Source organism: Mustela nigripes, chromosome 15 (assembly GCF_022355385.1).
Source record: "Mustela nigripes isolate SB6536 chromosome 15, MUSNIG.SB6536, whole genome shotgun sequence".
Lineage (NCBI taxonomy): Eukaryota > Metazoa > Chordata > Mammalia > Carnivora > Mustelidae > Mustela > Mustela nigripes.
Genome location: NC_081571.1, coordinates 10,438,104 through 10,450,459, shown reverse-complemented (window position 1 = coordinate 10,450,459; position 12,356 = coordinate 10,438,104). Strand labels below are relative to the sequence as shown.

Sequence of the window (12,356 nt, the reverse complement as noted above, 5' to 3'; positions counted from 1 at the left end):
AATCAAGAAATAGTACTATAAGCCTATAATTTTTAAATAAATAAATGCCAGAAGAAACAGCCAGAAGTTTTTTTCCCTAATGTCATCTTCTCTTCATTTAGAAAAATTATCATGAAAAATACTAATTGAGTTTTTCTTTTTAACTTCGAAGGAAGGGAAGTGAACATGAATTCTGTGGCCAAAAAACTCCCTCAAGAAATATTTATGTATCATCGGGCGCCTGGGTGGCTCAGTGGGTTAAGAAATATTTATGTATCATCTATCCCTATTAACAGAGGTAATGTTCCTGTAACATCACTTACACTACATGACAACAGCTATAATACTGTTCCACCTATCCTTGACAGTTACAACTTAGTACAGACATCAACTCTACCTCTTTCTTGAACATATGGTAACTCTAACCTGCAAATGAGGCAGAACTAAATGACAAATAATGTAAGGTGGTGGTGTCATTGATAGGATGGCTATAAATAATGCCCTATAATAGAAGATAGGGGGCATGCAACAATTAGACCTGTCTGAAGTCTCTAATCTGCCTACGGTAAACTGAACTGACCACACTTCAAAAAGGAGACAGGATAGAGGCAGTACTGATTGTCATAAAATGTTCCCTCCTGTATAAACCACAACAGAGAGTTCTAACAGTATCTTTTCTGTATGTGTGTGTGTGGAATACCTAAGAACAACCACATCTAGGCTATAGTTTAAAAAGCAGCATCCTAATTGCTACCACAGCAGGCTTAATGTCACTTCACATGAGAATTTTTCTCTTTTTCCAAATAAAACCAGTAAGATTAAGGAAAACACATTCCTATTAGCACCCCTGATTGAAAATATATTGTTAAATACTGAAAATCCTTACTCCGGCCTCTCATTGATTGTTCCCAATTTTGCTAGAAGCCTAAACAGTCTTCCATTTTGAACCTCCTATAAAACATTTTGAAAAGAAAGAGAGTATTAATATCCCAGCTAACTGAAAATAAAAGCAAAATTTTACAAAACTGGTATCCTATACCAATATTACCTTTAAACAATAAATACTGAATCATAAAATCCCCACCTTTTGGTTATAGTTTGGAATATAATATTTCCATTTCATTCAACAGTAATATTCAAGAAGATCATGCAGCTGGGCATTTTTAAGAACGGTTAAGGTAATGTTTGTACATGAAAAAAAACATCAAGACTATGTCAAGTGACTGTAGCAAAATCATGAAGAGAAAAAAAAATGCCCAGAGAACATAAGAAATCAAAATACTGAACCTTAAGTTTGGACAAATATATCTGCAAATAGTCTTAGCCAATTATGCCCTATACTTAGCACAGAAATTACTATGTTTTCTTTCTCTCTACACATATAGGTGCCAAGTGTGTATATCTCTTTGTAACTAGATCGTTACCTTTGCAAGGTCTTCCTCTATGACATCATTTCTCATTTGAGCAGCATCCAATTGAGTATAAAATCGAGCACCAATCATGGGCATGATGTCATTTACACTTCGCATCCTGTTTTGGTCAGTCAACAAATATCTGGTGAAGATAAAGAAGAATCACTTGAATGCCAAACACGTACTTTAAAAAACAACACAACCCACAAGCACAAAGCTGTCGCTGCTACCATCATATTAGCTTACATAAATTCGAAAACATTTTTTCATGCAAGTCAAGTTCACTTGTAAGACTTAATGATTTCTCGGGTGCCTGGGTGGCTCAGTTGGTTAAGCACCTGCCTTCAGCTCAGGTCATGATCCCGGAGTCCTAGGATTGGGGCCCGAATTGGGCTCTCTGCTCAGTGGGGAGCCTGCTTCCTCCTCTCTGCCTGCCTCTCTGCCTACTTGTGATCTCTGTCTGTCAAATAAATAAATAAAATCTTTTAAAAATAAATAAATAGATAAATAAATAAATAAGACTTAATAATTTCTCTGGAAAATTTTAAGATCCAACAGAAGAAATAAGTCTCTTTTACATCTTTGCTATTATGAAAATGAGAAAGGAAAGTTGAGTAGAGTTACACTTAATCATTTCCATTCTCAAATCCTTTCTTACAATAGTGGGACATGAAAAGACTGTTACAAACTTTCTGGGAGGGGTGAAATAGGGGGTGATTATAGGGAAGAGATTTTTCCATTGCTCTTCAAAATATTTTTTGAAACTGAAACTGGGTCTTCAATTTTGATAAATTAAACAAGGCCCAACTTTTTAGGAAGCTGCCTTCTGCTCTGTAACTTCATCTACCAGTTGTCATGTTATGCACTAACATACATCAGAAGAGACCAATTCAGTTTCACCATTATAACTGAGGCAGAAAAATACATTTTAAAAAGCTACCTGCTAGAATACAAAGTGACCTGTTATTGCCTATCCTGACCAGTGAGCCATTTCCTAACCATTCTCACTAAAGTAGCCTCCCCTTCTCACACTCTCTGCTTATAATTCTATCTTACTTTCTTCATTGGACTTTAGCACTACCTGCAAACACCTTATTTGTTTACATGTTTGTGATCTCCTCCCCATTAAGTGGAAGCTCCAGAAGTTAGGGGATTTTGTTCATCTTGTTCACAGTATCTTCAGTCTGGCACAGAAAAGGCATTCTTTTGTTGAATAAAATACTCATGTGGATAATCTCTATCTTAGCTATTTTTCTGTAATTACTGACATATTTATATCTAACTACTTAAAAAGTTATTACAAGCTTTGTAACTCTGGCAAGTTACTGTACCTCTCCATGCCGCAGTTTTGTCATCTCTAAAATGGAGCTAATTTATAAGGTTATTGGGAAAATTAATTCATTCACATCAGTTCAAAAGTACCTGATACACAGTCTGTTGCTCTATACAGCTGTTATTAGTATGAAAGTACTGCTTTTTTACTTAATTTTTATTAAGGAAAATTTATAGACAGAATAGTATAATGAATGTCCATGTACCCATCACCCAGTTTCAACAATTATTAACATATGGCTAGTTTGTTTCAATTATATCCTTTACTCCCAATTTTTTAAAAAGAAAATTTGGAGATTACTACTTGAGATTATTTGAAACATCCTAGATGTTGCAAATTAAGGCTAGAAATCACTGCTGTGAAAACATATGAAACAAATATTTTCATTTGAAAGAGCAATCATCTGATTATTAACAGGAACATGGGGCAACTACTGGCTTCTAGGACTCTGTCATGAGCAAAGACATTTACACTAGTGTAACAAAGCACAAGTGGGCATCCCCATCCTCTAACCCTCAATTCTATATCCAGGACTAGTCCAAAAAAGAAACTGAGCCATCCAAGACTACAAAAAAAAAAAAAAAAAAAAAAATCAGAACGAACAGCTTAAAACTAAGACACTGAAAAGGATCATTGTGCTCCAACCGCTTCTAGAACAGAATGGGAAAAATGTCAAGAGATAGCCTAGCGTCTATTCTCTAGAATAACTTAGAATAAGAATTATGGTTGTCCACCCTCTAGAATTCCCCAATGTTAGATATATCTCAGACAGGTGTGTGTCTGAGTCTTTCTGTGATGACTGTACTCCACAGTGGGTTCCTCCCAAGTCAAATACATTTCAAGCCTATACTCAGGGACTTCTTGACAGTCTGAAGATACTGGAGTAGAAGCAAAGGGACTCTGATGAACATACTTTCTGGAGTGGATGTTTTGGCTACACAGTCTGTAACTGGATCACATCAGAGGTTTATTTATGACAGCATTCAGAGAGATACCGATCACTCTAGAGCAGCACTGTCGAACTGCACTTTCTGAGATTATGGGATGTATTAGCCAGAAGCCACATGTGGCTTTTGAGCTCTTAAAATGTGGCTAGTGCAACTGAAGAATTTATTTTATTTTAAACTTAAAATGTGTATGTAGCTACTTGAATACCAATGCAACTTTAGAGACCAAATGTTTAAAACATCAATAACTAAATAAATACACTGGTATATGAATTTATTCAAAGAAATATATACTTTGAATAAATAAAGAACAATAAAGAATTTAAAGGTTGTTTAACTGTGTTCTGCCTGATTTTGAATAGTAAGAACTAAAATTACAATCTATTAAAGGTCTTTATGAAAAAGCTGTCTCATCTCATGATCATTACATACACTTAATTGTATTGCAAAACTTACAAAATCAGATTCTTCAGGTCAGAGGAGTAGTTGATTGTCACCAGTTCCATGGCTTTCTGTAAATTCTCTCGCTGAATTCCTGCCAAAGAGTTGCAAGCCAAAGCCAACACAACTTTTCCTAATGATATCAGATCTGCTTGCTGACATGGAAGAATAAATATAACTTTTAATTTTTATTTTATAAGGCACAAATATAGCACACTGCCACTACTGCCGCACCTTTACAAAAAAGCTGCAGAACTCCCAGCACAGGTTTCTCAAATACTGGCGCTCAGAATCACCTGGGAGCTGGTAAGATGAGCCTCTCCACCAGAGATTCTCATTCGGTAGGTCTGGGAGAGCAGGGCCAACATTTTAAAAGCACCCAGACAATTCTGATGAATGTAGCTCCAAGAAACATTACTCTGAGCAATTTACAAGCCAACTATGGAATTGCTGCTTTAAAATTTAAAAAAAATTTTTTTTTTTTAAATTTAGACAGAGCTGACATTCTTATTACAAGAAATTTAAGGCTGGTTACTATATACTCGCTTTACTATGATCATTACAACTTATAGTATGCCCCCTTTTTACTTTCCATTATACCCAAAATACAGTGGGAGTTTGAAGAATTATTTGAAGAAAAGTTATTCCTTTATTCCGAACACAACATAACCATTACCTGATTTCAGAGCAAGTTTTCTAGAACATCGAAAACACTGCAAACCCCAATGACATCCTGTCTGTCTTTGTTTCCAAAATTTTTTCCTTATAACAGTTTTTTGAGAGCTCTGTAGCCACTTGGTATCTATTTAAATATCTCTCTATCTGCCTGCCTGCTTACTTCCCTACCTGTTTATTTTTTAAGATTTACCACTCTGAGGCTTTCCTTCTAAAAGAATTTTCAAAAGACAGCTAGCTGAATTGAGGTAAACTCTCTATTACCTATTACAACTCCAGGAAACAGAATGGTTATCCAAAGTGGCCCTTCTTGGCAGGTAACTATAATAATTATATGCCTAGGAGAATGGAATAGCTCAGCGTTAAATACAATCATTCGAAGTAATTTTGACAGAAAACTGTAGATCTTCAAGATCTGAGACCTGATCTGAATTACTGGATACATTTACTAAATACTGATTTACTATAAAAAGTTTTCAAATCTAACTATACATTAAAATCAACTGAGGAGCTTTAAAAAAAAAAAATCACCCTGTGACCATCCCCTTGACCCAAATTCTGGTGTTACCAGTCTGGAGTAAACTCTAGGTATTAGAATTTTTCAAAGTTTCCACAAGAATTCTGGTATGCAGCCAGGGTTAAGAACCACTGGCTTTGTGAAACATGGAACGTTTATAAATGGTATAGTTGCAAAATAGGTGAATATTTGAAGGAAGTCACTAATGAAACTTAAGCACTATACAGCTACCCTTAACATTTTATGCAACATTTTATAATAAAGTATAAAGAAGAAGTCAAACTCCCATTACTAAAATAACATCAAAAAATCCAAATTCAAAAATTCATCCAAAACCAGCATTGATGAATCTGACACTTTGAACATGAGATCCTATAACCAGTGGAAACATGGATTAAAAAAACTACTCTGATTCTATCAGAAAAAGAGATGCCAAGGATTTACGTCAAAGAAACTTCTCACAACTTCATTCATGGTATAGAGTTAGGAGCCCAGAAAGGCAGGAGGGGAGGTGGCATGGGAAGGAACACTATTACGGTTGCCAACATTTCTGTTCTCCGGAGGGCACTGCTATGAACGAACTCAAAAAGGATTCCCCTCAATCATCCTCAAGGTCAAGTAAAATATTCCAAGTTATATAATGAAACCATAAAAATGTGGGTCAAGAGAAATCAGTACATGAAAATGCTAAATGTAAATTTCTGTGTTTCAATCCCATATCCTCAGCAAACTGAAGGTTGATATTAGTTACCAAGTATCTGAGCAGCATGTACCAATACACAGCCTCCCAACCCTTAAAACAATAGAATTTTCAGTTTGGCTCCACCCTGAATTGATGCTGTAACTAAACCTCCCACCTAGAACACTCCAGTATTTCCTATTAATGAGACAGGATAACAAAGTCCAAGATAGCTGAAAGACTGGATGGGATTTTAAAATAAGAACATCTGATTTTGAATACATCCCACCACCTTTCTAAAGCTGACTCAAGGTGGGAATGCCCACTTTTAGAAATAAGGTATACACATCACATAATCCAGATTAAATTAGAAATGATTTTAACTAAGAGGTTCATGAAGTCCTGTTTAATTAAGAGAGTTCAACATCATAAAAGCTTAGTAACTCTCCTTTCCTTATTTGCCAGCTAAATAGTTTTCCATTTGTTATTTTGCTTCTTACCTCCATCTGGTTTTTCCCCCCATTTGTTGAATTCTGGAGGTTTTCCCCCCACTCATTTTCAGTTTCTTCCTGATTCTTGATTTCTTGATTTTTCTCTGATTCTATCTATGGCTCTACTTATGTCCACTTTACTGAAAGTCAGTCTCTATTCACGTGTCTGAAACAGACTATGAAAAATAGACTACAAGAAACAATGCACTCCTTTCTCATGTACCCTCTTCTCTACAATCACAATCCCCCACTGGGACTATCTTTAATTCTCTCCTTTACCTTACCATAAGCTATATGAAAAATCTTCCACACAAACATCACCCACCCCCAAAAAATAAAGGGGGGAAAAAAAAAGAAAAACTGAGATATCCTTTACTGCTGGAAAATAAAGGGAAGGTGATGACTGGTTGAAAGCCTGAGTTTATGAATCATGACCAATCAATTGTCCCAAATGCTTACTTAAGAGTTGTTTGTTTGAAATTCTAGAGTTACTTTTTCTTAAAAAGAGTTGTTTTTCAAGGTAACTACACAACCACTAACATAACTGAAATAATGTATATTTACAAAGAAAAAAGGGAAGATAATACTGCTATGATACTCACAGAAAACCAAAATCAAAGTAGTCTTATACCAGTATTTTTTTTTTTTTTTAAAGAACTCTATTCAAGAATAAAGAAGAATGAGAGCCTTAAGGCTATACTTGTAAAAAAACAAAACTATAAGGGGTTTCATTTTTTAGTGAGGACCTGGGGTTTCCAGATACTTGCAATAAAGTTAGGTGGCAATGGTTCTAAATAATGTCTAATTTCTCCTCAAAAATTCAATATTATTTTCCTGGATACATGAAAAATCACTAGTATTTCAATCAATAATCAGTCACTTCTAGAAGCAAAGGGATTAGGAAGAAAAATCTCCAGAGCTTGTTAGTTAAGCACCAGGTATAAGAAGCTAAGAAGGAAAGTCACTAAGAACCACCACCCTTGATAAGAAAGAGTAAGCAAATCCCCTTTGGCAGAAGAAAGCTGCTGGGGGGAAAGAGTAGTCAAATTCTTCTGTGTGGTGCCCACTAGATGGTGCTACCAACCAGGACAGCTTGGCTGCTGCTGAGTTTGGCTGGGCAGGAGCAGAGGGGAAGGAAGATGTGAAAAGTCTGCATACAACTCAAAGTGATGAGTGGCTCTAAATCTTGGGGACTGTACTGTCCCTGGTTCTACAGTAAAAGAAGAGGTTTACACATGAACTGGATTACTAGGCACTACTTAGACTCTACTAGTTCTCATCTTTTTTCTTTTTGTTCAAAAATTTTGGCTTATAATATAAAGCAAACTAAAATCTTTTTTTTAAGGATTTAAACAAAACAAGTCAAAATGAGAAGGCAGAGAAAAGGTAAAGTGTTTTTTTCCTTCCTTGTTTCTCCATGTAATTAAGAGATTCTGCCTTATATCAAACTTCTATCAGTTAATAAATGTTCAGAAACACCAAAAATTTCTCACACAAAAATTAACATGGTCTTAAAACAGCACCTGCATATCCTCTAAAAAATGTGAAGTACTGCAATGATGAATGATATGAAATAATTACTTTACAGAGCCGTGTTACTTGCACAGAGTAATCAAGGCAAAAGCAACACACTTAATGCTCCCTGCAGAGACAGGGTCTTATTCTCCTAGGCCTCGTATGAATCAAGTATGAAATAAACAGCAAAAAACATCAAAGGGGCCTAGATCTACACTATTATTATGACTAGCCTAGAATCAAATTCTGATTATATACAAGGAGTATGCAAAAGAAAATATTTTAAAAATGGCAATACAATAATATTCCTTCAAAAATATTTCTAAAATTTTTGGATTGGTAGGGGGACAGTATCTAAAAGTAAAAATAGCAGCTATAATTTTAACACGTTAAAGAATTGAAAAAATGAAAATGTCAATTAATATTATTTATTCAACTAATTAATCTGTTTTAATCTATGCTGAGGAAAAATTTCCTCATCACATAAATACATTTTCATTTGAACAGTTAGTCTTTGACACTGTCATTAACTTTCTATATTCCCACTTGTAAGGGCTCTACACTACATTCTTAACAGTGATTAAGAAATAAATGTTCACAGTTGGCACAGAGACACCCCCAGAATAAATTGAAATATAGATTTAACACCCCAGAAACACTTTAAAAATAAATAAAATCTGTCTTAAAAGAAAATCAAGCCTTAAGTTATTAAGGAAGTACCCATGTTCATTCTTACTCACCTGGTATTGAGCCATTAATGCCAATGGATTATTATTCTGACTGTTATCAAATGTTAAAACATCAAAAACTCCAACACAATTTACTCGCAACCTTTAAAGACCAGAGAATTTTTAAAAAATTATTAAAATGAAAAATTTTTTTAACACTTCCTATATTATTAGGAAGGATCTCAGAATATTATCTAGTCTAGCCTCCCCATGTAACCTCTATCAAACACCACTTTAGAGATGAGTTGGAAATTAAGGCTCAAAAATACTAATGACAGGCCTATAATGTTATAGAAGCCAGAAATGAATAAAGTCAGGACTACAACTCTCTGACTACCAGGCCAGTGGTTGTTTCACCACACCAAGCTGCTTCTTTATTAGTTATTCACGAAAGAGAACTAATTAGATTTCTCACATTTATATATTAGGTACTAATAGACTAATTAGATTTCTCACATTTATATATTAGGTACCACTCAATGTATTAGTCATTCAATTTTACATGTATTAATCATTCAATCCTTTCAATAATCTTCTGAGAGAGGTACCTTATAAATGTGGAACAGATAATAGTAGTACCTGTCTTACAAAGTTGTTGCATACACAGAAGTTACAGAACTTGCTCAGGATCATATATATAGCAACTAACAGACTTAGAATATGATGAACCCAAATAACCAGGTACCAAATCTTGAGCTCTTTATGCTATGCTGTTTGAGATAACTCTCAAAATTAGAGTAATTCAAATAAAAGTGGTGAAGTCAAGGGCTGTTACTTGATTTTGTGTCAGTGATTCTCAAAGCAGGGGACCCAGTGAACAGCAATAGCATCACCTAAGAACTTGCTGAAAATGTAAATTGTCAGGCCTACTGAAGGAGAACTCTGGGGTAGAACCCAATAGAGTGTGCTTATTAATGAGCCCTCCAGGTAATTCTGTTTCATGCTACAATCTGAGAACCACAGTTATACACAGAAAAGGTATATTGATATTATGTCTATATCCCCCCAACCCTAACTATATATACTTTCCAAACCCTTACAAGATTCTTGGTTAATAACCAGGCATTTTATTAAGAATTCAACATTTCTTTTTTAAACTCAAAGTCACAGCAGCTGTTCTGGATGGAATACATGAAAAGGTAAAATTAAATCAGTTTACTAAGCTGTCATAGGTTAGACATGCAATAAAGAAACCAAAACTCAAAATGCTAGTACCTTGTTTTGCCAGTTATTAGAATCTTTGTTGGGTCCATAACTCGACATGCCAAACCTGCTGTGTGAATGGTACGCAATGCAGAACTCAGTTGGACGATATATGCCCAAATAAGAGACTCTGGCAATAATCCTGCATGCTGTCTGGGCAATGGTCCATCATGCTGACCTACAAAACAAAAATGACACCTTTTAAATTACCAACTGAAATACTAAAACATCAAACCAAAATTAATTAAAAAAATTCATGTATCATGGCACAATTTGTCTATTTATTTCAAAAATTTTATTTATTTATTTGAGAGAGAGAGTGCGCATACAGAAGGAGAGTAAAGGGAGAAGAAGGCTTCCCACTGAGCAGAGAGCTCTATGTGGGACTAGATCCCAGGTTCCCGGGATCACAACCTGAGCCGAAGGCAGACACTTAACCAACTGAGCCTCTCAGGCGCCCCATAACTTGTCAGTTTATACATACCTACATACACACATGTATGTATGTATATATTAATATATACATATAAACTTATATGTTTATTAATATATATTAATACGTATCATATATTAAAATATATCAAAATATAAATATAAGTTTATATTTTGTTTATATATAAATTTTAGTTTATTAGTAAAAAATTAAGAGACAAACTCCAATTTCCTATTTACAAGATCATACCTTTATACTGTTAGCAGCAGAGCTCTCACTGAAGTTCTCTTTTCTGTGATTGTTGTAATTGCCGAATAAACAAAATTATTTAAAGAATTTATATTTATTTAGTTGTGAACCAAATAAATGTAAATTCTGAATAAAAACAGGATGGTGAAGATTATTATTTTACTTAAAATAATCTTAGCCTCTATTACTGTTCAGGTAGGTGAACAATTTCATTCTGTGGCTTGAAAGAAAAATGAGTCTCTACCATCATTTATGCTGAATATTTTCTTATTCCCCATAAAATTCCCAGTCTCGTTTCTTACAGCCATGTCAGTTAGGCAGGATGGTATCCAACTCATAAAAATAAAAATGTAAAACACTGAGTATTACCATCTAATATCATATCTAATAATTAAACAAAAATAATCCAATCTATCATGAGAGGAAAATTCTGAGTCTATCTTTTTTTTTGAGAGAGATAGAGAACAGATACACGAACAGGGGTGGGAGGGAGCTGGGAGCGGGGAGGGGAAAAGGGAGAGGAGGAGAGAGTGTAGCTTAAGCAGGTTCCATGCCCAGCACAGAGCCCGATGTAGGGCTTGATCTCACGACTCTGAGATCATAACTTGAGCCCAAATCGAGAATTGGGTGCTTAACTGACTGAGTGGCCCAGATGCCCCTCATCTCTTGTTTAAGTGCTTCTTGAGGGTGCCTGGCTGGCTTAGTCCATTAAGCGACTGCCTTCAGCTCACATCATGATCCTAGAGTTCCAGGATCGAGTCCCTATCGGGCTCCCCTGCTTCTCCCTCTGCCCTACCCCCGCCTTTCACATTCTCCCTCTCTCAAATAAATAAAATCTTAAAAAAGAAAAAAAATGCTTCTTAATACTATTTCCTGGGTCACTGTTAACCCTTAAATCAGTGGAAAAGGAGTCACAGAAATTTAATAAAGATTTTTTAATTATTTCAGGGAATACGACCTTATAAATTCAAGTGTTCTTATGACTGTGAACAAATTTTTTGTGAATTAGGTATAAGAGCAACACAGTTAAATGTTAATTGCAGAGGTAATAAAGAGCAAATCTGTGGACTGGGATAACATTTCCAAGAAAAATACGAAATTAAAAAACTGCTTTCCCTCAATTTCAACAGGTTGAAGATAACACATTCTGGAAAACAGTGTTAAATAACTCAAAAAGTGGCTCTAGTAACAAGTGCCAAGACATCATCAAAGACGACTATGAAGACTTTAGATCAAACTATTTAATAAACATGGTAATAAGAAAAAAGTATTTATAGCAAACACAGTGCTTGCTTACTCTGTGGCAGACTCTGTCTTAACCTTTATTATTGTCAAAAGCAGCAGAGCCTCCTGGTGCCATTTTAAACCTCTCATCACAACTCCTATAGTCCAGTATGACATGATTATTATTCCCATTTTCTAAACTAGTATATTTCTTATATGTAATCTTTTAATTTGTACCAAGTTAAATAATATAAGAAAACGTTAAGGACTTCCATATGTCTCTCCAAAAGTTTATACACACACTTTTTTCTTCCTTTAATATTCACAACAGGAAAACTGACAATTGTCTCGTATGAGAAGTTCCTACAAATCAAAGTATATATAGTATGTCCAAGGAAATCTACTACTCAAACATTATTTTCAAATATCAGAAAAAGGAATGACTCCTTTGAAAATGTAAACATAATATATCAAATAATCAATCAACACCAAAAATAAAGATTAAAACACTAACTAGAAAGGAGTGCTAT

At 34.8% G+C, this 12,356-nt stretch overlaps 1 protein-coding gene across 1 annotated transcript in view; it reads right to left on the bottom strand.

Annotated features, from left to right (window-relative positions):
- PAN3 (poly(A) specific ribonuclease subunit PAN3) overlaps window positions 1-12,356 on the bottom strand; it is a 140,409-nt gene that overhangs the window by 11,910 nt on the left and 116,143 nt on the right. Inside the window, exons 11-15 of the mRNA XM_059378238.1 lie at window positions 9,933-10,098; window positions 8,730-8,820; window positions 4,128-4,267; window positions 1,404-1,533; window positions 866-930 (exon numbers count right to left, since the gene is read on the bottom strand). Of these exons, the coding sequence (XP_059234221.1) occupies window positions 866-930; window positions 1,404-1,533; window positions 4,128-4,267; window positions 8,730-8,820; window positions 9,933-10,098 (592 nt within the window). The remainder of the gene's footprint in view (window positions 1-865; window positions 931-1,403; window positions 1,534-4,127; window positions 4,268-8,729; window positions 8,821-9,932; window positions 10,099-12,356) is intronic.